The sequence below is a fragment of the Caenorhabditis elegans genome, chromosome I, assembly GCF_000002985.6.
Source record: "Caenorhabditis elegans chromosome I".
NCBI classification, from domain to species: Eukaryota; Metazoa; Nematoda; class Chromadorea; order Rhabditida; family Rhabditidae; genus Caenorhabditis; species Caenorhabditis elegans.
In genome coordinates, this window is record NC_003279.8 from 9,483,869 (window position 1) to 9,506,427 (window position 22,559).

Genomic DNA, 22,559 nt, shown 5'->3' on the forward strand with positions numbered 1-22,559 from the left:
GTGAAGCTTTTTATGAAAAAAAAATACAATTGCAAAACGCAAGCATTCAGAACTGAACTGAGGACACTTTCAAATTTTAATAGTTAGTTTTATTTGAATTTCAATGCAAAAGAATGGTTCATTATACTAGGCTTAGTGATGTAGGTTTTAAAATTTTTTGAGCGATCAAGCTTTTCGCATGTTGAAAATGCATTTCTTTCCAGAATACGGACGAATCTCTGAAGAAGTTTCAGGAGCCAAAATGGTCAATTCGAATATTTATTTTTATAGCTCTTTTAATTTCTTTTTCAATTTTACTAACAGTTTCCTACAAATCAATGATGGTAAGTAAAATAAATAAATAAAACTTGGAAAAATCAGAACTTTTCGATATTTTCCAAAATAAACTTCACTAAAACGTAGGCTGAAAATCAGAAAAAATATCTGAAAAATAATAAAAAATTTTGAAATTAAAGTTCTTGTGTCCACCAATTAGCAATGTTAGCCACGCCCCGCGAACCACTGATTGACCGATTTCTTTCTCATAATTTCATAAATTTCAGATTCCGAACAAATTTATCGTGAGATTATCTGGAAAAGAGCGCGCTCCTCTGAAGCATATAACAAGAAGCATCACGAAATTCGCAGATTATTATTTTACAGAGTATGCAAAACCTACTTATGTTTTGAAATTAAAAAAAAAACTATTCAGATCTGAAAGTCGATATTTAAATTGTGCTAGACTAATCGACGGAGATGTGGAGTCCATTGACACATATGTTAATAATGGAAGAATGAAGTTAGATGAAGAGAAATTATTTCAACTTTCAATGGATTGTGATTCAATTCAAAATCGTATTTTTCGAGATATGCCTCCATTTGAAAAATTGAAAAGACCTATTGCATTTGTTCGAAATATCTATGGAATATATGAATTACAAGAGGTTTTTCTATCCATTTCATATCACCCGGATAACTATTTCTGTTATGCAATGGATTCAAAAAGTAGTGAAAAATTGAAGAAATCTATGAGAATAATGGCTGATTGCTTTGAAAATGTGATTGTGTTGGATAAAGAATATGATATGGATAGAGCTGGTCATAAACAAGATGCTGCACATTTTGATTGTTTAAAACAAATTCTTGATGAACATTGGAGTCATGCCATTACATTACAGGTAAAAAAATATTTTCTTGAAATTCTGAATTGTTCTTCTTTTCAGTTTTCTTTCTTTAAAAATATTATTTTCAGAACTTCGACTTGATAATCAAATCTCCTAAACAACTATCTGATCTCAGTGAAATTCTAAATTACACCAGTATCATGGGTTTTGACTATGGATTTACAAGTAGATATCGAACATTTGAAGATTGGACTCCAGCTGGAATGAAACTTTTCAAAAATGGTTTTCCTTTTTTCATGTGGGCTTATAATTTTGATAGACTACATTTATTCATATAGAGAATAGTACAAAATAGAGATGAGAAAACATTTCCTAAAAGTACCAAAACTTCTTTGAGCCGACTGAATTATTTCTTAAAAATAAAAAAATAAATTTTAAAAAACCATTCCAAAGGCTGATGCCGCCTAGACTTTTATGCTTTTTTTCTTTTTGCACATTACTTAAATTTTAGGATTTATAGTGCAAAACGTCTTTAATTAAACCAGTCTCACAAAAAGTACAAAATATTTTCTAATCGAACAGCACGAACAGGTTTGCGTCTTTAAGGTCCTGTAGACTTGAGATGCTACAGTACTCCTTGCTTGGAGGCCTTTGAGACGAGGTGCCGCATTCTTATATCGAAAAATTACATGACAGAGTAACATAATTTTATTTTCAGAACAAAGTGTACCTCTGGAAATACTCCACAAAAAACTAAAAATTCGAAAAAGTTTAAACGAAGTAATCCTTTCGAAGGTATTTGTCAAGTCTTTATTTGATAAAGTGAATCTGCAAAATGTAATCAAAAGATTTGATGATAGAACGGTAATGTTCTACTCTTGAAAACGAGAATAATATTCAATTTCAGCTTTTTGGGGTTGACGAAATGATGGTTATGACACTTTTTGAAAACTATTTGGGATTAGATGGGCAAATGGAATCTAATTGTACCGTGGCAAAGGAAGATATATTAACACGGTTTGTATAGGATAGGCATGCCTTCATTTGTTTGTGCCTGCCTACCTCATGTCTGCATGTCACCTATTTTTTTGCTCTTTATTTGACTCTCTTGAAAATTCTAATGATAATAATTTCCAAGTGTACCAAGTGCAGAATCAGGCTCGTGTAGGTCACCTTGAAGGCAGGCTTACATTGCAAATAGAAAACTGAAAATTACAGTCAAACTCATTGGCATCTTGAACAATCCGACGGACTATATCAAGATTGTAAATCCAAGTGGTTAAGGCATTCAATATGTGTAATTGGAGTCGAATTTCTACAAGAACTTTCAAAAAGTCCGATGGTTATTGGTGATTTTTGAACATTCATGTTTATAAATAAATTGATTTTTCAGCAAACAAAGTGACCGCCAACTTCGATTTTGGAACGATAATTTGCGTTCGTGAAATGATAAAAACCAATAAAACAGGAAATAATCCAGATTCTCAATGGCTTTCCTACTTTCCACAGTTTCGTGAGATGTTGTTGAAAGCTAATGGAACTTATTACAAGAATAGTTTTCAATGTTGATCAAGTTTTTTAAAGAAAATTTTGTTTATTATTTTCAAATTTTTCACTAAACAGTTTTCCTCTGAAAATCATGTTATCTGCATTTTAAATTGAATTCAAATGAAAATTCAACTAATTCATCTGCTGAAAATTTAGAATAACGAACAATCAAGAGATTTTTGAAAAGATGATGTAAAATTACATTCAAATACCAGTAAACCAAAATTTAGAAACAGGGAAATATGAAAATGGAGAAACGGAAACTACGCTTGCACATAAACTCAAACAAAACATTTTCACTTTTTCTTATTGCTCAATGAGTCGTAAACAGCAAGTGCTTGAGAAACCATACTTCCTGGATCACTGAGATTTGCCGGAAGAACAACAGTATTTGATTCCTTGGCAAGATTTCCAAAAGCTCCAACATATTGCTCTGCAACGGTCAATCCAGCAGCATTTGCACCTCCATCTTTCTCAAGAGCCAATGCAATACGTTCAATAGCTTTGGCACGAGATTCGGCTTTAAGGATTACTGCTTCTGCTTCTCCCTTTGCTACATTGATACGTTCGGCTTGAACAGCCTCAGACGCCAAAATAGCTGATTTCTTGTCTCCTTCGGCCCTGGAAATGTTTAAATTTAGAATATTTTTACAACTCTCACGATGTTACTGAATGAAATGTGTAATTGGAAAAATATTATACCTATTAATGGCAGCTTCTCTGATTCCTTCTGATTCCAAAATCGCGGCTCTTTTCTTTCTCTCAGCTTCAACTTGCATTTGCATAGCTTCTTGAATTTTTGATGGCATCTGCATATCTCTGATTTCGTATCGCATACATTGAATTCCCCAAGGTGCTGATGCTTTGTTGATTGCAAATACAATATTTTCATTGAGCAATTCCCTCTCCTTGAATACTGTATCCAAATTGATTTTTCCAACTTCACTTCTCATCGTTGTCTGCGCTAATTGAGTTACTGCGAATTCTGGGTCATCGACTCCGTACGATGCCTGCAATTTACAAAGAAGTGTTATTTTTCAATTACAGGCGAATCAAAAAACAGGCGTCACATGCCTTGTAGGGATCGAAAACACGCAAATAAAGAACTCCGTCGAGCCTGAGTTGTACATTGTCAATTGTAATGGCTCCTTGCTCAGGAATCTCAATTGCAATTTCACGAAGATTTTGAACGAATTTGATTTTATCAATGATAGGCAATAAGAAGTTGAGTCCCTGAAAAAGTTGGTTTATTAATTACCTTTTAGGAAATGTTACCGGTTCAAGAATCTTGTAGAACTTTCCCATTCTTTCTACAACCCACGCTTCTTGCTGTGGAACAAAATTGATGACAGTATTATGTGCAGCATGGGCCTGTCGTGATGATGTCACAGCTAATGGGAGCGTTGAACTTCTAAATAATATAATTGCCCCCCTCACAATAATTTAATTTATCGGCCTACCTTAGAAGAGCTGACGAATTCATTAAAAGTCGATTAGTTAGCGCCATTTTCTGTAAAATCATTTTTAATGATGCAATGCAATTTCGAAAGATTCAGCAGTTTAAATAATGTATTAGTGGGAGGAGGATGGCAGAAAAGTATTTCGTCATGGTGGTGGCCGAGTGGGAGAGATAGATTAAAAATATGCACATTTACATCAGGACTGAGAGATTTTAATATAAACACCACTATTCTTCAATTTTTAAGAAACGAAACGTTCACAAAGTATAAAAATATAAAGAATAAAAATACAATTAATTTAAAATAATGTCTGTGTAGATTTACGGTAAACAACGCTCCCATATGAAAGACGGAGTGTCGTCACCCGTTTCCACGTTTTCGCATTCAAAGAAAACATGTTTCATGTATTCTATCACTATTGTTGTATCTCTTATTGATTTTTTTGTTTTCATGCGTCGTTCTTCTTTTTCATATTTTTTTTCCACAACAAACTTCATTCCCTTTTCAGCTCTCCAAAATGGTGGATAGTCTATTGAGTATGGACATCTACGAGAGTTTCAACTTGTACTCACACCCAGAAAAATTCTTCTTAGAACCAACCGATCTCGGCGGTGGTGCTGCGTCGAAACATTATCTCGAAATCGATAGACACACAAATGTGATGAAAATTATTGGTAAGTCTGACTTTTGGTCTGATCTAAATATAAATTTATAATTACAGATTCACGCAAGCAGCGAGTTCCAATTGCTGATACGGACATCAAGTTTATTTATGGGATTTTGGGAACAATTAAACTAGTCTCAGGATATGCTTTGATCGTAATAACAAAGGCTTCTTTGATCGGACAAGTTAATAATCACAACATCTGGACTATTCAAGATGCCGAGATTATTCCTTACAAGAAAACAACACTTCACTTGACTGAGAAACAAATTAGATATAATAGATTATTCACTGATATGCTCACTCATGTGCTGTCTATTGGCGGATTCTACTACTCGACGACTCTTGACATCTCACGCACATTTCAATGGCTTCAGGAGAACGCTGTTCCTTTGTTCAAAACAAGAAGTATGTTGGACAGAGCCAGCGAACGTTTCATATGGAATGGACATCTACTGTCACAGATCCGGCAGGTCCCTGGTGCAGAAAGATACACATTGCCCGTTATTCATGGTTTTATTGGCCAGAATCGTGTGAATGTGAATGGAAAAGAGATTAAATTGACTATCATATCCAGAAGAAGCATTTATCGGTAATTTTTTTTACTTAAAAATGTTTTAAATAAATTTGTAATAATTAAAAAAACGTTTATTTCGATTTTCTGGACAAAAAATTAATACTTCTAACAACGAGCTCGCTTTTCACAAAAATGTTTTGTCTGAATCCAAGATATATTAGTTTTAAATAATTATTAACCTTTTTAGTACGAATTTCATGTTTTTTCATAGTTTTCTCTGAAAAAAAAACTATTAGTATAATTCAATTTTTCAGTGCTGGCGTCCGTTTCTATAAACGTGGAGTCGACGTAGATGGTCATGCAGCAAACTTTGTTGAAACAGAACAAATCGTTGAATACACGAATCCTGACAAGCACCTGACTTCGTTTGTGCAATTGAGAGGTTCTATTCCTCTTCTCTGGACTCAAAAACCAAATCTACGTTGGCAACCGATGCCTACACTGAAACCAACAGATGACCAGCTTGCTGCTTTCAATCGAGCTTTTTCGTGGCACAAGCAACACTATGGTGGTAAACATGTGATTGTAAATCTTGTAAATCAAAAAGGAAGAGAGAAAAAAGTTGGAGGAGAACTGGAGAGAATATCACGACAAGCAAATATCGAATTTGTTCGTTACCATCAATTTGATTTTCACAAAGAATGTCATTCTATGCAATGGCACCGAATTGATTTGTTGCGGGAGCAGTTAAGCCAAGAAATTTCGAGTTTTGGATATTTTTACTTGTCCCCGAATAGTATGGAAACAAGTCGATTCCAACGTGGATTTTTCCGTACGAATTGCATGGATTGTCTAGATCGTACCAATGTGGTTCAGTCGATGTTGGCACGTGAATCACTCACCGAACAACTTCGAATGCTTGGAATTTTATATTCAGAGCAGAAAGTTCAAGATATTCCACTTCTTGAAGATGCATTCAAACAAAGTGAGTTTAATCAAAGTTATTTTTTTGAAAAACGAAAATCGTTTGAAATCGAAGGTTGATTTTTTAGAAGATCAATAACTGACAATGAAAAAAATATGTAAAGTTTACAACTTTATTCCAAAAAAACTCAATATTTTGATCTGAATTCGCAGATTCATGAGTGTGTCAGTATATCAATCATTTTCGCTCACTTATTTTTCAAAAAAAAATGGGCAAATACTGTTTTACTACTTGATTTTTTACTACGTATCTCTTTTACTACAAGATCTCTTTTACTACGGAATCTCTTTTACTACGAATTCCGCATTTAGATCTTTCACTACAATTGGCTCTTTCACTACGTGTTCTCTTTTACTACGATTTGATCACATAGATCTTTTACTACGGAAAACACTTTTTTACTACCTTATCTTTTACTACGTGGATGTTTTACTACGTTTTACTCTTTTGCTACGGACATATTTTTACTACGTGGAGGGGTACTGTTAGGTTACTGTAGTGGTATTGTGTAAATAACAGTTTTCAGATTATATACTATAGTTTTTTTTAATTGCTAGAAATATATTCACTAGGAAAAATTTTTTACTAAATACAATGGCAGGGATTATATTTTTAACTATGTTGCGTAATTTTTACTACGAATTAATAATCAATATTTATAGTATAAGCTAGATATAAACAAATGCATGAATATTTTCTAAAAATATATAGGTCACAATTGAAGTTTGTGCTCAAGTAGTTCTAGTAAATTTCAGTTTTTTTGGATACTGAGATTGAGTTAGTGGAGGGATCCTGTTGAGTTACTGTAGTGATACTGTTGTTGGAGTACTTAACTTTTTTCGCGTAACCAAAAAATTAGTTCCATACCGGTTGATGTATAAGTTTTAAAAATGTAATAAACAACTTGCGGTTCGGTCAGTTATCTGTCAGATGTTTGAAATTTTGACTTCAACTGAAATTTTGGAACTTTTGATCAAAAATTTGTTTTTTTCTGGATTTATCAAATCTTGTATAAAATAAGCAGTTTATTGTTTTCTATCATCTTGAATGTTCATATCACGATTTTAGATTAAAACAACAGAGATAAGTTACCGAAAGTGTGTTCACAAAACTTATTGACTCCGAGTACCGATAACTCCGCGAAAAGAATTTGGTAAAAAATGTTCAACTGACAAATTGTAGACCATGCTATATTCAACAACTTTGTAGTTGAAATCTTTTTGACACGACCGAGATAAGAGTGTTTAGCGAGACTGCATTCTCAAACGTATCGGACCTACATTTTTCTTTTTCAGAAAATCTTTTGAGAAACATTTATAGAGGATTTTGCAAATGTCATGAATGTTTCTGGAATTTTTACAAGTTTTACAAGAGAGCAAGCTCATTTCATAGTGAATAAATTTCTACAGTAACCTAACAGTATCCCTCCACGTAGTAAAAATATGTCCGTAGCAAAAGAGTAAAACGTAGTAAAACATCCACGTAGTAAAAGATAAGGTAGTAAAAAAGTGTTTTCCGTAGTAAAAGATCTATGTGATCAAATCGTAGTAAAAGAGAACACGTAGTAAAAGAGCCAATTGTAGTAAAAGATCTAAATGCGGAATTCGTAGTAAAAGAGATTCCGTAGTAAAAGAGATCTTGTAGTAAAAGAGATACGTAGTAAAAAATCAAGTAGTAAAACAGTATTTGCCAAAAAAAAATGCAAAAAATAACATTATTGCCACAAACACGAAAAAAAACCAAAAAATGGAAAATCTACACCCCTGGTCATCTTGTCAGAGCATAGATTATTTTAAAGTATAGTTTCAAATACCAATTACTTCTATTGAAATATGTTTCAGTGTGGGCAGATAATGGTGATGAATGTAGTCGTCAATATGCTGGAACAGGCGCATTGAAAGCAGATTTCACTCGTCACGGAAGACGGACATATGTTGGAGCAATGAAAGACGGTGTCAATGCAGTGTCCCGTTACGTACGAAATAATTTTGGAGATGGATACCGTCAAGATTCAATTGATCTCTTCCTTGGTAACTTCCTAGTCGATTCGTCAGATCTTCCTGTTTCGCTGGAATCTTCGATTCTATCAACGGATCAGAATGGTCTTGCCCTTATTGCCGCGTTGTTTGCCATGTCAATGACAATTCTTTGTCTTTTGGTTGCAGGTACTATATTAATCACTTACTATTGCACACGATACTCGATAATATTCCGAATCCTTCAAAAAAAAAACATTTTTTCAGACAACTTCACCGCAACAATCTTCTGGATGGTCATTTTCTTTGTCTGTATGATGTTCATATTTTTGAACGGCGAAGAATTTGTAAATGCTCCGAAGCTCAAACTGGACTAATGCCATATCTGTCCGAAAACCGTTCATTCCTACAATCAAAGTTGCACCCCTTTTTTGTGTATTTATTTTTTCGCGTTGTAGAAAGAGAGAGTTTATTTATTGTAGATGAAGTTTGTACTAACAAGTTTATTATGCAGAGAGAACAACTATTTTCAGTAATACATTTTTGGCACTGTAACACAGTCAAATTTCTTTGGTTTTGTTCTTCAACACACATTATGAAGTGTGAAGAAAAAACAAAAATAAAAATTGAATGAGACCCATTTGGTAGGGGGGAGAGAACGAAACGACGCAGAGAAGAAAGATGGGTAAGATGCAGAGGAAATGAATTGACTGGGATCAGATGGGAATGATACAAACGGGAGGAGTTTTACATCGGGAGGATGTCATTAAAAGTTGACGGAAAAAAGTGATAAAATATACTTTAAATATTCAGGAACATTTCTACTTTTTCTTCTCGAATGATGAAGATGGTGTCACGGGATCTTTCTGAATAATACAAATAGATTTAGTTGATACTAAAATTGAATTCTCACCGAAACAATAGGTTCCATAGCTTCAACAATACTATCAAGACCAAGAAGGCATCCTTCGTCGGCACCAGAATATGCAAGATCCTAAAAAGAAATTCAGAAACTGAATTAGTTTCGGTACAAACCTCAAAGAACCCAGAAAATGTTGAATGAGCAAAATCGATAATGCAAACTTTAACAGCGTCGTCACTTGAAGAATCGGCGGCTTCTGCGTCGAATGCGATAAGGATTGATGCCGAAAAGAATCGATAACCTTCGAATTCAGCAAGAAGAGATCGAAGTTTGGAGAGTCTAAAAAATGACATTGAACGGTTTTTTTTATTATTGGGTTGAAGCACAATATGCGTAAATCGACACATGCGAACACGATTTCTCGGTGATTCAAAGAAGTTCATCGAATCCAATATTCAAACTCACTTTTGACGAATTCTTGCAGCTCGTGATCTTCCACAGCACTTAATAAATCTCTTGACATATCCTCGGAAACCAGCAGCATCAATTCGTCGTCCTTCTTGTTTTTCAACATATGAATAACTTTTTGTTTCAGCTTCATACAATTGCATTCCAACTACACGAACTCCAAGTGTTGCTGATGTTGAATGTCTACACTTCATCAATTGTCTGTGCCTCTTTGATTCACTCGCATCATCTCCATGTTGTCGGGTTCCAATTTTCAAATCGAGTACGCACGGTCTTGTATAGTGAGCGACAACGTTTTCGAGCAGCAGGAACGGTGTTGGTTCGAGCTCTTTGAGCATTCTCTCGACAACTTTACATTGACATCCAGCAGCCCATGGATTCCATTGTTTCTCTGTATCCACGGTTACACGACCATCTGTTGTTTGACGGAATCCCGTTGATGATCTCTCATGTTTACTTGATGACTTTTTCTTGTGACAATCCAGTTTTTCAAGAGTTTCTACAACAATTTGACCAGTCGATGGATTCACTGTTGCTCGAACATCTACTTCTTCTGTAATTTAATTTAATTTAGATAAGGGTGTCGTCAAATTTTTGCTCGATATTCGGTTTGGTTTAGAGATAACCGGATATAAGTTTTTTTCGGAAAACAATGATCGATTGTGTTTTTGAAATACCCAAAAATTTAAACAAAAATGAAATTTTACGATTTTTAATGAATTTTTTAATTTTCTAGACAAAAAAAATCGATAGATTCCTTAAAAATTTGAAAATTTGAGATTCTGAACTTACTGCAAAATGCCGGAGAAAAGTGCTTCAACTCTGAATTCATAACTTTATAAAATGCCATTTCTCGCAGATTCGATGGTTTTGCCACGTGTCCATTGCACAGAAGTATTCCAAAATGACCTCCTACCTGAAATTGATTGAAATAATAATTTTAAAGTATTTATTGGGGTCTCTGCAGCAATTCCTATTCAGTCTTAATTTTCAGTAAAGAAAATAAGAAATATTGCACGAACCTGGTGTCGAAAAGCGGTTAGTTCCATTATAAATTGCGACTAGATGAGATCGTTGAAATGAGGTGATTTTCAATATGGAATTCTGAAAAGAAATAGGATAACTTCGCAAAATGCATAAAGAAGAAGACAAAAAACGAAAACCGTGGGGGATGAAGTCTGCGTCTCTTATTTGCTCGAAGAGCAAAAGCAAAGAAAAAAAGAAGAAAAGAAGGCGTGATGTTTTCAGTTTTCGCATTAATATTTACTAGAAGCAAAGAGAATGTTTCCTGATCTTGTCACGTTTAAAGGTCATTTATCAGAGTGATGGGTCAAAATGTTGGACGAGTGACGTCTGCATTTGAAGATGGACGAACAAAAAATGAATAAGGAAAGATTTATAAAATAGTGGAATCAACGGGATTACGGAGGATATTTCAATGGGATTCCCTATGACACAGAATGAATATTTAATGCCATTAATGCCATAAAGGTACCCTGACGCAAAACTTTGCGATTTTTGCTCCAGGAATACGGTACCAGGTCTCGAAACGATATATTGTTGTTATTGTAATTTCTCAAGACTTCTTGAAGGTGCACGTATTTATTCAGATGGGTCTCGCTTCGCAAAAAGTTTATGGTAGTTAAAAAAAAATATTTTTACGGCTGATTTCCTGTCTATTCTCTGAATTTTTCAATGAGATTATTTCTTAGCGAATATTGTCGTTTTCTTTTAATTTGACAGTTAAAAATTTTTTTAATTTTTTTCTTCATTTAAAATTAGTTTTAAATCTGACTTAAAACAATTTTTACCAGAAAAATGAAGATGAAACAATAAAATTCGCAAAAAACACCTTTAAGATGATATGTCAATATTTTAGAAAATTTTACAAAAAAGTATCGTGTCGAGAGCGCGTACCGTATTTTCGACTGAAAACTTGGAACATTTCACGACGAAGTAATATGATGGTTGCTTTCTGGAATAGAGAAAAATTGAAAACTGCCTTCTGTCTCGTTTGTTGTGAAAACTTTTTTTTCAATTAACTCAAGATCTACTACAACTCAGAACCAGTACCTAACAGGTCAGAAGCCACAATATATATATTTGAAAACACCTGATAAATCGTGAAAATGGATGAAAAACAAATGAGAAAGAGGAAACGGGACGACGGATAGTCTGACTAATCGTTAATCGTTCGTTCAAAAACAAATTTTCTTCGTGTGTCTCTTTCTCACTAATTCCACTCCCAATGGGTCTTTCCGCGAGGAAAAATTAAAAAAAAAACACAAAAAAGGCACAATCGCCACGTCATGTCAGAGGCTTCTAATCCTATTTTTGTCTAGCAAAGAGAGCAAGAAAGGGCTCGAAAGAGCGGAAGATTGGCAGATTTGAGGGCACAAGGCGACTGCGCGTGCGCAAAAAAGTTGTTTTTGTGTGTTTTTTGCCAAAGTTGTCGGAATTGTTAACAGAAAAAAAGACGAAAAGGAACAAGAAAAAGAAAGTAAGAACGCTGTTATTTCCCCCTTTTACATAAGAAAAAATAAATGAAAGACACACAAACATAGTAGTTATACGGAAATAAAAGCTTTTCTTTAAAAGTGGAAAGACTTTGCGGAAGTTTTTTTCCACGCTCACCAGATATAGAATATGCCGTGGGATTCATGGTTTTGAATCAAGGGATTCGGAGAGAAAATTGCAAAAGCAAAAGAAGAAAACTCAACAAAAAAAAGAGAAGAGAATTCGATAAGGAAGTACTTTCTGAGGGCACACAGCTATTTTTTCGAGCGAAAACTGGAAAAAATAGGAAATCAGAGCTTTTAATTAAATTATAAAAAGAAACACTTTTGTTTTTCGGTTTTCAGAGAAAATTGTTTTTTTCGGTTTTCAGAGAAAAAGGTTTCTGGAAAAAATTAATGAGTATTGATGGCTGCTATTGTTTAACTTGGACCGACATCTGCCGGGTTGCGCTCTATAAGGCTACTATTCGCTTTGAGAAATTTATTCGGATGGGTCTCACAGCGGAAAAAAAATTATGGTAGCTTTTCGATTTTTGTGGTGGTAACTTTTTCTTCATGATTTTTTAACGAGATGCTGAAAGTTTAAATAAAATCAAGAAAAAAGACAGTTTCATATAAAGAGGGCTCAAAGTACCAAAAAAAAAGCTACCATAACCTTTTTTCGTGGTGAGACCCATCCAAATAAATCGCTACGCCTTTGAACAAGAATTTCAATAAAATTTCAGATTGTTCTGATATTAAGAGAAAATTTAATCAGGAGCTAGGAATATTTGTTTTGCCTGCATTTGATGAGCATTGAAACAATGACTCAAAACTTTTAATGAAAGGAAATCACGTGTCATGTGGCCTTCTTAGATTTGTCACGAGTTAAATATTTCCATATAATTAATCTAGAGGTAGAAAAATTAAAAGTTAGGAAATAATTGATTGAAAGTTTACTCGAAAGAAATCACGAACTGCGTGTGTGTGTGTGTGTGTGTGACCGACATGGTGCATCGTTGGATTAGCACGAATGATGAAATTGCAAGAAATAGGACAAATGAACTTTAAGGACTTCTTATAGAGCGATGCAATAAAGGGGGAAATTTTAGTTGAATCTCTTTTTTCTAAATTTTGTGGAAAATTGAGAAAATCAAAGAAACATTGAAAACGAGGAATTGGGAACTACAGTATATTCTTGGCAATTTGCCAATGTCTCGAAATTGATCGATCTTCAAAAAACTAAACTAATCGCAAAAAACTATAAATAAGTTGGAAAATCAACAAAAAAAGTTCATGAAAAGACCAAATATTGTACTCAAATCGGTTTACATAGATTATAACATTTTAAATTTGAACTTCGAATGAACCTAAAATTTGATCAGACGATTTTTTAACTGGATCTTCGAAACTCAACGAATGGAACGAGCGTCAAAAAGAACCTGATCTGTGTTATAGGATAAAAGCCAACTGACAGGGCTGCTCCATGCCACGACAAGTTAGAAGAAGCATCAAATGGAGTTGATGAGAAATAGGGGAAAAACTAAGTTATTTGGAATGCTGAGTTTTGAACTCGCTGTGTGCTAATTGATGTGTCAGATGAAGCTTGTTGTGGACGGAACGTAAACCTGAACTTTATACAGACGTGACCTTTGGGTCATCATGAACTTATCGCGTAAGCGACCTCTCTTTATAATTCATTACTTCTTACACTTTCTTGTAATAAACTACTTCTCTCCTTGTCTCTCGCTCAATACACAACAGTGGCGATCAGGAATATCGAAATCACACCAGGACAATGGAATCGTCAGGTAAATCATCCGCTAACGCAAATTTGCTCGCTGAGACGCTCACAACTATGCAAGCCCAACTCCAAACTCAGACTGAGATTTCTCAGCAGGTTATGGAGGACAATAAAATCCAGTCGGCGTTGCTGAAGCAACAGATGGAGATGTCGCAGGCGTTGCTGGAAGAGAATAAGCGGCTGCGCGCGGCGCAAGGGGATCAGCCTAGATTCGTGGCGGGGGTGAAAAACCGCTAAATAGCGTAAAACTTATGAGTGACTTGCTGCGTCAGTTACCCAAGTACCATTTTGATGTGTCGGAACCAGATTCCTTCACGAAGTGGTGGGCTCGGCACAAGCTCACATTTACCGAAGATGGAGCTGAGCTCTCAAATCGCGAAAGAAATCGCATGTTGGTAGCTTGCCTCGAGGAATCGACGTTTCAACGATTTGTAGATTCACAACGTGATGTTGAGGATATCTATAGCGTTCCTTTCGAAGACACTATCAAAGCTCTTAGCAAGTCTTTCGGTTCTCAGCGTAGTCTGATGATTAGACGGCAGAGTTGTCTCCTTATCAGTCGAGCCTCTGGAGCGTCTATGGATCCGCTCGAGTATACGAACCTCGTTGGTGAGGCAGTTCTCGATGCGAAACTCTCGAATATGTCGACAGATGATTGGTCGATCTTTATCTTCTTACGTGGAATGGATGCGCCGGAGGACGCCCTAGCAAAGCGTTATTTGATGCAATATTGCGAACAGTTTGAGCGGAAAGATGAAAAACTCAAGTTATCCGACGTCCATGACGAATGGATCCGTTACATCCAAACGCAGCAGCAATCCAAAGTCATCACAGCAACTCCCGCCAGACATCCGAAATTCGAAGTAAACCAAGTTGATGCAGATGACAAGAAGAAGGATTCGAGAAAAGGAAACTACAGATCTCCGTATTGTTACAAGTGTAAAGTAGTCGGGCACGTTTCAAAAGACTGTCCTCAGAGTTCCACCAATTCAGGTGTGACCAATCGTAAGACTGAGCATTCTGAAGTGAATACGCTCGAGGTTGGGTCTGGAAGACAGACATCGCCTAGTCTTCGGTTGAACGTGGAAGGACAACAGATCGATTTCACTTTTGATACAGGCAGTGACATCACCCTTATCAGTGTCCAGAACTGGCAAAAGATCGGGAAACCGCATCTCGAAAAGGTCCACCACAAAATTTGCTGTGCCAATGGTACTGAAATCGCTGTCAAAGGTAGAGTGCTCGTATGGTTCAAAGTCAAAGGTGTCGAATACACTGAGTATGTGTACGTCTGGAACAGAAACAATAATCTGTTAGGCACCAGTTGGATGCGCCACTCGCCTCAAATGCGTGATGCTCTGGCCGTAATGGTTAATCATATATCCACTGTGGATAACTCGAAGCAAAATATGCACTCGTTCTCAAGGATTCCTACTGGATACAAAGATCGTGCTGAAAATGTTGAAAGACATGTTGTTGCATCTGCGCCGCGTAGTAGTAAGCGCCAGTATGTAAGATTTGCGCGCAATAAAGCGTTTCAGATTGGGCAATTGTGCCTTGCTCGGGTTCAAGGAGAGCACAATTTTGGCTGGATTTATGGAGTGGTTCAAAGACAATTGAACGGAGTACTCTATGAAGTACAGTTGGGATCGAGAATTCAAAGAATTCACACGAACCAACTCCGTCACATTTGCGGTCGCCGGAGCCGTGGGAATGACTATGCTTCATCATTCATCGAAAATCCGTGTAAATTGTCGCTCTTGGAAAACATTCCGCGCTCTAGTTGCCGCCAAAAATTTGTCGCTCAAGGTGTCCGTGGGGAGGGGAGGGAAGCTAATCCAGTTTTAGTTTCAGATTCTTCTGTTTTTGGTTTTAGTGCTCCAGATTTGTCAGCTTGTGATTCTGTTGGTTCTCGATCTGCTCGTGAAGTCGTCTCGTCGGTTGCCGGCAATGCTCGAAATGCTACTTGTGCAAATATAACTACGATTCATGTTACGGAGAGCAAGAGTTCGTTGAAGAAAAGCCACAGAAGACGTCGCCGTGTGGCAAAGAGTCGCCAATCATATACTTCTGGAAGTTCGCCAATCAAAGAAACCCATCTGGACCCCCTGCTGGAATCCGATGTTGCGAGTGACGGCGAGCGTTTCCAACCCGGCATCCTCCTGTGTCATTCTCTTCGACAGAGTCACCCACGACAAGTTGTGCGAGGATCAGCCCCAAACACTGATCATGCCTCCACTCGCCGCAGAGGTCGATATACCGCCTCTGGTCGTGATGCCCCTAGCCCAGGCATAATTTCTGGCTTTTTGTCATATAAGAGGGGAGATGTTGTGGACGGAACGTAAACCTGAACTTTATACAGACGTGACCTTTGGGTCATCATGAACTTATCGCGTAAGCGACCTCTCTTTATAATTCATTACTTCTTACACTTTCTTGTAATAAACTACTTCTCTCCTTGTCTCTCGCTCAATACACAACAAAGCTCAACGTCAAAAAATTGAGAAACAATAACTGGTGGAGGGGAGGGAGGGAAAAAGAAATCAGATACGGTCAATGATCTAAATGTTTGAAGAAAGATCAAGGAACAAGATTCTAAAATTATTCAATTTTTTCTCAAGTTTTTCAGAATTGTTTGACACAGAATAGAATAGCTTTTGGAAGAAAAAACATTGATGGATTTTCAGATGGATTTTCTATAGATTTTTAAAGATTGCATTTCTGCTGGGGTACTGTAGTTAGAGAGCTAAAGTATCTAGAGCAGCAATTGAAAATTAAATTTCATCACGAAAAACAGAACACCTAATAGTAATTTCAATTTATTTCGAAAATAGGAATTAAATTGGATAATATTTAACTTTCACTGTATAAAAAAAGTTGTAAAAGGGAATACTTCTGATTAATGTAGTAATTGCAATTGGTTGTAATATATCGTACGACACAGAAAACTACAACTACAACCAAATGAGAAAGAAAATAAAGAAAAGAATAAAGGATCAACTTGCTTCTTCTCTCTTCAACAATACAATTGCATGTGTTCGTCACGTAGTGTGTAAGTGTTCGTCTCGTGGCGGGAAGCCAACGGGATTCTTCGCCCAACACACAATCATAACCGATATAAATTCGAGGCACCAAGCTGAGAGTCAGATGGAAAAAGAAAGAGTGAGATGTAGAGAAAGAAGCGAGACTCGGAGTGCGCGGTAGAGTTCATCAGAGAGCATGTTAGGCAGAAGAGGGAGCAGGAGTGCCGTCGCACTAGCTCTCCGGCTTCATCCGACGGAGAAGAGAGCAGTTGAGAGAAGAAGAAAAACGAGGGGAAATAGAAGAGAGAGGACTCCTCTGCTGCTCCCACAGCCCAAATATTCTATTATTGCCCCTTTTCTTTCTGTTTCTTTGCTTCTTAGCATCTTTCTCTTCTGGTTTTTTTTCTCGCTTTCCTTCATTCCGCTACAAATCCTCCCGAATTTGAATTCAAATTTTTGGCATAAATTGGTATATGCAATATTCAACTTTACAGAGTACAATCGGCTCAATTTCGTAGTATTGCTCCGATTAGATCGGCGTCGTTTCGATGGCCGCCGTTCGATCCGGCCTGGTCGACATTTTTGTTCAGGGACAATGGCATCGTGTATTGGCTACTCTCGATCCAACTGCTATCACATTACAAGTAATTTTTTAATGATAAAATATTCCGAAAACTAGAAAACCACTGGAAATTATTGTAAAACAACTCATTTTTCGCGAAATTCTAAAAATAAATTGGATGGTTTCTAAAAACGAACAAAAATCTATATTTGAAACAATTATTGTTAAATAATTTAAATTTCGGTATAATAAAATATCATTCATTTTTCTAATGTGGAATGATACAAGTTGCTGAAAAATAGTGGTCGTTCTTATTAATACCAAAATGCGAAATTTTGCTATTCAAGACAAAAGAATACGGTACCGTGTCTCAACACGATCGAGCACGGGTTTCTGGCTCGACCCCTCGGTGTATTTTGTGCAAACACCGTCACGCGCAAATGCATACACTTTTTCAACGCGCTGCGTGAAAATTCCTCTTGCGATTTCAAAAAAATTTTCCCGCCATTTCAGCGTCCGATGGAGCGCGGGGTCGAGCCAGAACCTCGTATCGAGCAGTTATAAATAAATTTGTCGGAAAAGAATGTGCGCCTTTATGAAGTACAGTAGGCTCTAATCCTCACTATTTCGCAGACTGTTTCGTTTTAGAAAAAGCAGCTGCTGGAGATTGGGTCTGGAGATTACTGTAGGTTTTAAAGGCGCACACACATTTTTCACACCTTTAATCCTTTAATCTTTTTGTAAGTTTTCAGTCGTGTCGAGACCAGGCACCGTATTCTGGCGTCATAAAACATTTATTTTTTTACGAAATTACGTCGAACATAAGTTTTCTGATGCCCACGAACGAAATATATCATCTGAAGAGATCCATCTATGGAAACCAGAAACGGGAATGGGATCATATTACAAATAGTCTATGCTTCTTCTTCTTCTTTTCCTTTCGCCACATTTTGGCTCATTTTTCAAAAAAGGAGGCGAGTTGGCTATGAAAACTTATTAGTCGTTCTTGCTAGAAGAAAAAAGAAAGAATGGAATGAGGCTACTTAGAGATGAAGTTTGTATATGATACGACTTAAAAGGAGAAAACGGATGGAGAAAGGTATACTGTGACTACAATAATTATCTTCTTGGAGTCTATATGAACTCTTCGTTCCGACATATATTCTCAAGTATTAAAATGTGTATAACTCTTTTGCTTTCTTATCTTTCTCATCTCTGGTATGACAGTCCAACTGAAATTTTGGGAAAAGACAAAGAAAATATACCATTGCTTGTCAAAAAAGAAGTCGTCATGTCATCTACTCCCCCTTCTCCAAGTATTCCGTCAATCGAAGCTCCGGCTTTTGACAAATTGGTATGCCAGCTTGCATGATTTCATTTTACTCAGTCTCCTCCAAAAATTACATTAGCATGTGTGAATTTGTTTGAAATTGTTTAAAATTTGGTCGGGAAACGTGGAAGGGGATATTTATGAGCAAGGGAAGTGAAATCCAAAGAGAAATGGGTTCAAGCTGTGATGAATAAATATACTATTTTTCAGACAATGGAGCAGAATGAGGCTGAAGCAGAGAAACGGACAGTTCGAGTTGTGAAATATGATGGAAATGGATTAGGAATTTCAATTAAGGGAGGCAGAGACAACAACATGCCTATTGTGATCAGGTATGAATGAACTTGCGGAGATTTATACATCTCGTGTGCCATTTCGTGATTTTACGTCAATTTTGAAATTTTGATCTATGATAAATAATTTTTAGTTTTAATGACAAGGGCAATTCTCTAGAGAAAATTTTTATAATAACTGAAAAATGGAAGAATGGACTAGCAAACCTCGTACACAATCGTGTGTCGATTTACTCAGCGTGTGTACTCCCCGTGGAGAAGCATTTAATTTTTTCAGAAGATTTTACAGTTTTCGGTCAAAAACAGAAAGTATTTCCCGAATTATCCAAAATTAGGAATTTAAGGCGATAACTGTGAAATTGTTTGCAAAAATGTACACTTCTCCTCGGGCAGTACACACGATACGTAAATCGACACTTTTTTTTCTGAAATAGAATGTTTAATTTAGCAATTAAAGAACAAAATTAATTTCGATTGTAGCAAAATCTTCAAAGGAATGGCAGCGGATCAGGCTGGAGAACTATTTCTTGATGACGTCATTATCTCTGTGAATGGAGAAAACCTTCTCGATGCTTCACACGAAGAAGCTGTAAGAGCATTGAAACGAGCTGGACGGGTTGTTGACTTGCAAGTACAGTATAGAAGAGAGGATATGATGCATCGGGAAAATATTGTGGAAAATGTTGAATGGGATGATGATATTCGGGAACGAGTTAGAACAATTGGTTTAAAGCTTGCATATGTGGCAAGAGCTGGAATAGATGCAGATGCAGAAGGTAGAATTCTAGAAATGAGAAGTCCATCAGGAAGGTATTCCCTAGCAATGAGATGTTCAAGTAGTGAAGAAGCAGATGGATGGTTTGAAGCTTTACATGCCTGTACCACGTGTCTTCTGACTCAGGCACTGGCTCAAGTCAATATAATGCTCGGTAACAACCCCCAAGTGAGACATATGGGTTGGATTGCAGAACAAGTATCAGAAAATGGAATTTCAATGTGGAAACCTAAATTTATGACGCTTACGAATAGTGAGATCTTGTTCTATGAAGCTGTTCCACAGCTGAAAGCAGAATGGGCAGAGCCAAGACTAGTACGTCCTCTGGTGGCAACAAGAGTCGTTCAGACAAGTTCTCGAACTGCGCCAGTAATTAAAGGTCTCACTGATGTGATCTCTTTCCGTATGAGAACTGGAACTCAACAAGGTGTTCGGACACATACGATCCGGGTAGAAACTCATGCAGAACTGGCACGATGGGTTCGTGCAGTAGTGATCGGTGGATATGAAGCATGTCTTTCTACATCTCAAGTCTCTGCTCCTTGTCTTTGGCGAGGCGAATCATGCGAACTAATAGTTAATCTAGACAATGGAATATCATTACTTTCGTCGACTGGAGAGGTGAGCTCATTGGAATAATTTAGCAATAAGAAAGTGATAAACGTTTTCTAGATTAAAACAAAGATTTATAACATTTAGAGAAGCTACATTTTCTTAAAGCTTACAATTCAGGTACTGTGGCAACATTCGTTTGAAACGATTCGCGCCACCGGCGATGATGGTGGTCGTTTTCTCTGGGTCGATTTTGGACCACCACATGGTGAACAGGTAAAAATGGATTTTATTTTAACCTTAATTTCATACTTATAGAAAAAAAACGGATTTTTTTTGTGTAAAGTTTTTGAATAAAAAAAAGGATAGGCAACAAAACAATAAAAGCAGATCAACAAGTAATATTCAAAACAAAAGAAGCATAAATGAATGAAAAATTTAGGAATTGGATTTGCTAAATTCCGCAAAGCCAGTCGTGTTCATTCTTCATTCATTTCTCGCCACCAAGGTGTATCGATTAGGATTGTACGCGTGAAGCATCAAAAGGTTAGTTCATTGGAGCTCCATATGCATCAGGCATTCGCTCAATGGAGAATCTGTGATTGACAATGTACATGATCGGAACTCCTGGGATCTTTCGGATGCGGCGCTTCAGATCACGATCACAAGTGGCCACAATATAGCATTTATGCTGAAAATTATATTATTTTTTTCATTTTCAGATTCGTTATTTGTTCAAGTTTGCCAAACAAAAAGACTGCAGCAATACCACATTCCGTCTCCTGCCTCTTCTCGTCATAATAGATTTTATTCGTTTAAGATTTGTTAGATTTTATTAAATGAAAAACAATGAAAAATTATGAATAAACGAACCTGTGTAACTCTTTGAACCAAACAATCATCAGCATATGTTCCTTTGTGCTCACACTTCAGTCTCTGCACACGTGGATCTTTCAGAACTTTCAGAGCAATTTTGAATCTTCTCACTTTTTCCAATTCAGCCAATACACAGTCAGTTGCGTACACAATAGCTGAATTATTGTGATAAAATACAAGAAAACGAAAGAAAGTGTATGACTCACTTTTCGCGAACAGACAATCCATGAATCCTTGAAACATGTCAATGCGATTTTTGACGGCGAAATTCACAAAATTGGTATCGACAATAACGTGAAATGGTGGACCCAGCTGTGTATTGTATTTCATAAACATAGCGGATGAGATTTTTGGACTGAAATTATGAATTATTATTGTCTGGACACATATTCGTACGAATAAAACTTACGCACGGACCAATTTGAGTTCTTGTTCATCTACTTTCGGTGTTCTAATGACTCTTTGTTCTTCTTTTCTGAAATATTGCGTTTTAAATCAAGGTTATTCGATAAAATTATCGTTATCCTTACATTCTGTTGTCTGTCTTTTTGACAAGCTTGTTTACAGCGCTTTTTCTGGCGTTGGACTTCAAGCGTTTACCCATTTTCTGTAAATTAGAACATATATTTGTAAATTAGCACATATATTATCGAAGAAATTTGGAAAAAACGAAGAAAATCTTTAAAATAAGAATCTCGAACAAAATATCGAGACCCGAAGAACTCGGGGGATGTCCAATTGGGGGGATTACCAACTCGGGGGATTGGCCCCGCCCACAGAACCGTGGCTTGCAATACGCCCATTTCTGCAACTGCCGCACGGTTTTGAAACTGTATTTTTCTTGTTAATTCTCGCTCTATTGAGAAAAATACAGTTTCGAAACCGTGCGGCAGTTGCAGAAATGGGCGTATTGCAAGCCACGGTTCTGTGGGCGGGGCCAATCCCCCGAGTTGGTAATCCCCCCAATTGGACATCCCCAGAGTTCTTCGGGTCTCAAAATATCAGAAAAAATTTTTGCGAAAAAGTCCGCAGAGTTGGTGCTCCGTGTATGCACCAGTCAATGCATTTAATCTGACGCACAAACCAGCATTTCAAGAAATTGCATTCAATGTGCATCGCATATTCAAATTTCTGTCAGCTATTTATGTTTTTATTTTATTGCCCCGTTTCTTTTCTCCGCGGACTATTGATTATTGACGATGTGGAATAATTCATACACGAACTTTTAAATCTTAACGCCAAGAAAAAGTGCAAGAATTCAGTTTA

General features: G+C 36.6%; 6 protein-coding genes and 1 non-coding gene across 8 annotated transcripts; 3 read left to right on the forward strand and 4 right to left on the reverse strand.

The window, feature by feature from the left end:
• Positions 1-113: 113 nt before the first annotated feature.
• On the forward strand, positions 114-2,672 carry gly-21 (GLYcosylation related; the record flags this gene model as incomplete). The annotated part of the gene is made up of 9 exons (NM_001375098.1): positions 114-140; positions 204-323; positions 543-643; positions 692-1,157; positions 1,232-1,385; positions 1,822-1,967; positions 2,011-2,120; positions 2,322-2,452; positions 2,497-2,672. The coding sequence occupies 9 exons, from the start codon at positions 114-116 to the stop codon at positions 2,670-2,672; spliced, it is 1,431 nt and encodes a 476-aa protein (NP_001361850.1).
• Positions 2,673-2,776: 104 nt separating this feature from the next.
• Positions 2,777-4,161, reverse strand: stl-1 (Stomatin-like protein stl-1; the record flags this gene model as incomplete). Of its 2 annotated transcripts, none has more annotated exons than NM_001264176.4 (5): positions 4,112-4,161; positions 3,927-4,062; positions 3,726-3,884; positions 3,354-3,661; positions 2,777-3,272 (listed from the first exon to the last, which is right to left on the reverse strand). In NM_001264176.4, exons 1-5 carry the CDS (start codon positions 4,156-4,158, stop codon positions 2,948-2,950), a joined length of 975 nt encoding a protein of 324 aa, NP_001251105.1. In that variant the 5' UTR covers positions 4,159-4,161. The 2 variants fall into 2 exon arrangements, with proteins under 2 accessions (NP_001251105.1, NP_001251106.1); NM_001264177.4 differs by having other exon boundaries at positions 2,948-3,272; positions 3,354-3,657; positions 3,722-3,884.
• Positions 4,162-4,619: 458 nt separating this feature from the next.
• sacm-1L (Phosphatidylinositol-3-phosphatase SAC1) lies at positions 4,620-8,752 on the forward strand. Its single transcript, NM_060117.8, has 5 exons — positions 4,620-4,785; positions 4,833-5,367; positions 5,607-6,277; positions 8,119-8,442; positions 8,521-8,752. Exons 1-5 carry the CDS (start codon positions 4,629-4,631, stop codon positions 8,628-8,630), a joined length of 1,797 nt encoding a protein of 598 aa, NP_492518.2. The 5' UTR covers positions 4,620-4,628; the 3' UTR covers positions 8,631-8,752.
• Positions 8,742-10,687, reverse strand: F30A10.3 (Kinase). The gene is made up of 6 exons (NM_060118.7): positions 10,606-10,687; positions 10,376-10,499; positions 9,581-10,136; positions 9,289-9,454; positions 9,167-9,247; positions 8,742-9,119 (listed from the first exon to the last, which is right to left on the reverse strand). Exons 1-6 carry the CDS (start codon positions 10,630-10,632, stop codon positions 9,075-9,077), a joined length of 999 nt encoding a protein of 332 aa, NP_492519.2. The 5' UTR covers positions 10,633-10,687; the 3' UTR covers positions 8,742-9,074.
• A 6,068-nt stretch (positions 10,688-16,755) lies between these two features.
• On the reverse strand, positions 16,756-16,955 carry F30A10.16. Its single transcript, NR_101604.1, has one exon. It is a non-coding gene; the product is annotated as a small nucleolar RNA F30A10.16 (small nucleolar RNA).
• Positions 16,956-17,399: 444 nt separating this feature from the next.
• Positions 17,400-21,305, forward strand: stn-1 (Syntrophin-1). Its single transcript, NM_060120.7, has 6 exons — positions 17,400-17,549; positions 19,008-19,129; positions 19,571-20,486; positions 20,598-20,693; positions 20,860-20,963; positions 21,140-21,305. Exons 1-5 carry the CDS (start codon positions 17,454-17,456, stop codon positions 20,950-20,952), a joined length of 1,323 nt encoding a protein of 440 aa, NP_492521.1. The 5' UTR covers positions 17,400-17,453; the 3' UTR covers positions 20,953-20,963; positions 21,140-21,305.
• F30A10.9 (PIN domain-containing protein) lies at positions 20,535-21,900 on the reverse strand. The gene is made up of 5 exons (NM_060122.5): positions 21,824-21,900; positions 21,703-21,768; positions 21,500-21,648; positions 21,291-21,448; positions 20,535-21,108 (listed from the first exon to the last, which is right to left on the reverse strand). Exons 1-5 carry the CDS (start codon positions 21,895-21,897, stop codon positions 20,965-20,967), a joined length of 591 nt encoding a protein of 196 aa, NP_492523.1. The 5' UTR covers positions 21,898-21,900; the 3' UTR covers positions 20,535-20,964.
• Positions 21,901-22,559: the final 659 nt, after the last annotated feature.

Bases quoted from the DNA above. Each gene is read 5' to 3' on its own strand.
- sacm-1L (NM_060117.8), top strand. From the start codon at position 4,629: ATGGTGGATAGTCTATTGAGTATGGACATCTACGAGAGTTTCAACTTG. The intron at 4,786-4,832 runs GTAAGTCTGACT...TTATAATTACAG, and splicing joins AAATGTGATGAAAATTATTG to ATTCACGCAAGCAGCGAGTT. The intron at 5,368-5,606 runs GTAATTTTTTTT...TCAATTTTTCAG, and splicing joins TCCAGAAGAAGCATTTATCG to TGCTGGCGTCCGTTTCTATA.
- F30A10.3 (NM_060118.7), bottom strand. From the start codon at position 10,632: ATGGAACTAACCGCTTTTCGACACCAG. The intron at 10,500-10,605 runs GTTCGTGCAATA...AATCAATTTCAG, and splicing joins TAACCGCTTTTCGACACCAG to GTAGGAGGTCATTTTGGAAT. The intron at 10,137-10,375 runs GTAAGTTCAGAA...ATTAAATTACAG, and splicing joins CTTTTCTCCGGCATTTTGCA to AAGAAGTAGATGTTCGAGCA.
- stn-1 (NM_060120.7), top strand. From the start codon at position 17,454: ATGGCCGCCGTTCGATCCGGCCTGGTCGACATTTTTGTTCAGGGACAA. The intron at 17,550-19,007 runs GTAATTTTTTAA...ACTATTTTTCAG, and splicing joins CAACTGCTATCACATTACAA to ACAATGGAGCAGAATGAGGC. The intron at 20,694-20,859 runs GTAAAAATGGAT...TGAAAAATTTAG, and splicing joins GACCACCACATGGTGAACAG to GAATTGGATTTGCTAAATTC.
- F30A10.9 (NM_060122.5), bottom strand. From the start codon at position 21,897: ATGGGTAAACGCTTGAAGTCCAACGCCAGAAAAAGCGCTGTAAACAAG. The intron at 21,449-21,499 runs GTGAGTCATACA...ACAATAATTCAG, and splicing joins GGATTGTCTGTTCGCGAAAA to CTATTGTGTACGCAACTGAC. The intron at 21,109-21,290 runs GTTCGTTTATTC...TATAATTTTCAG, and splicing joins TGGTTCAAAGAGTTACACAG to CATAAATGCTATATTGTGGC.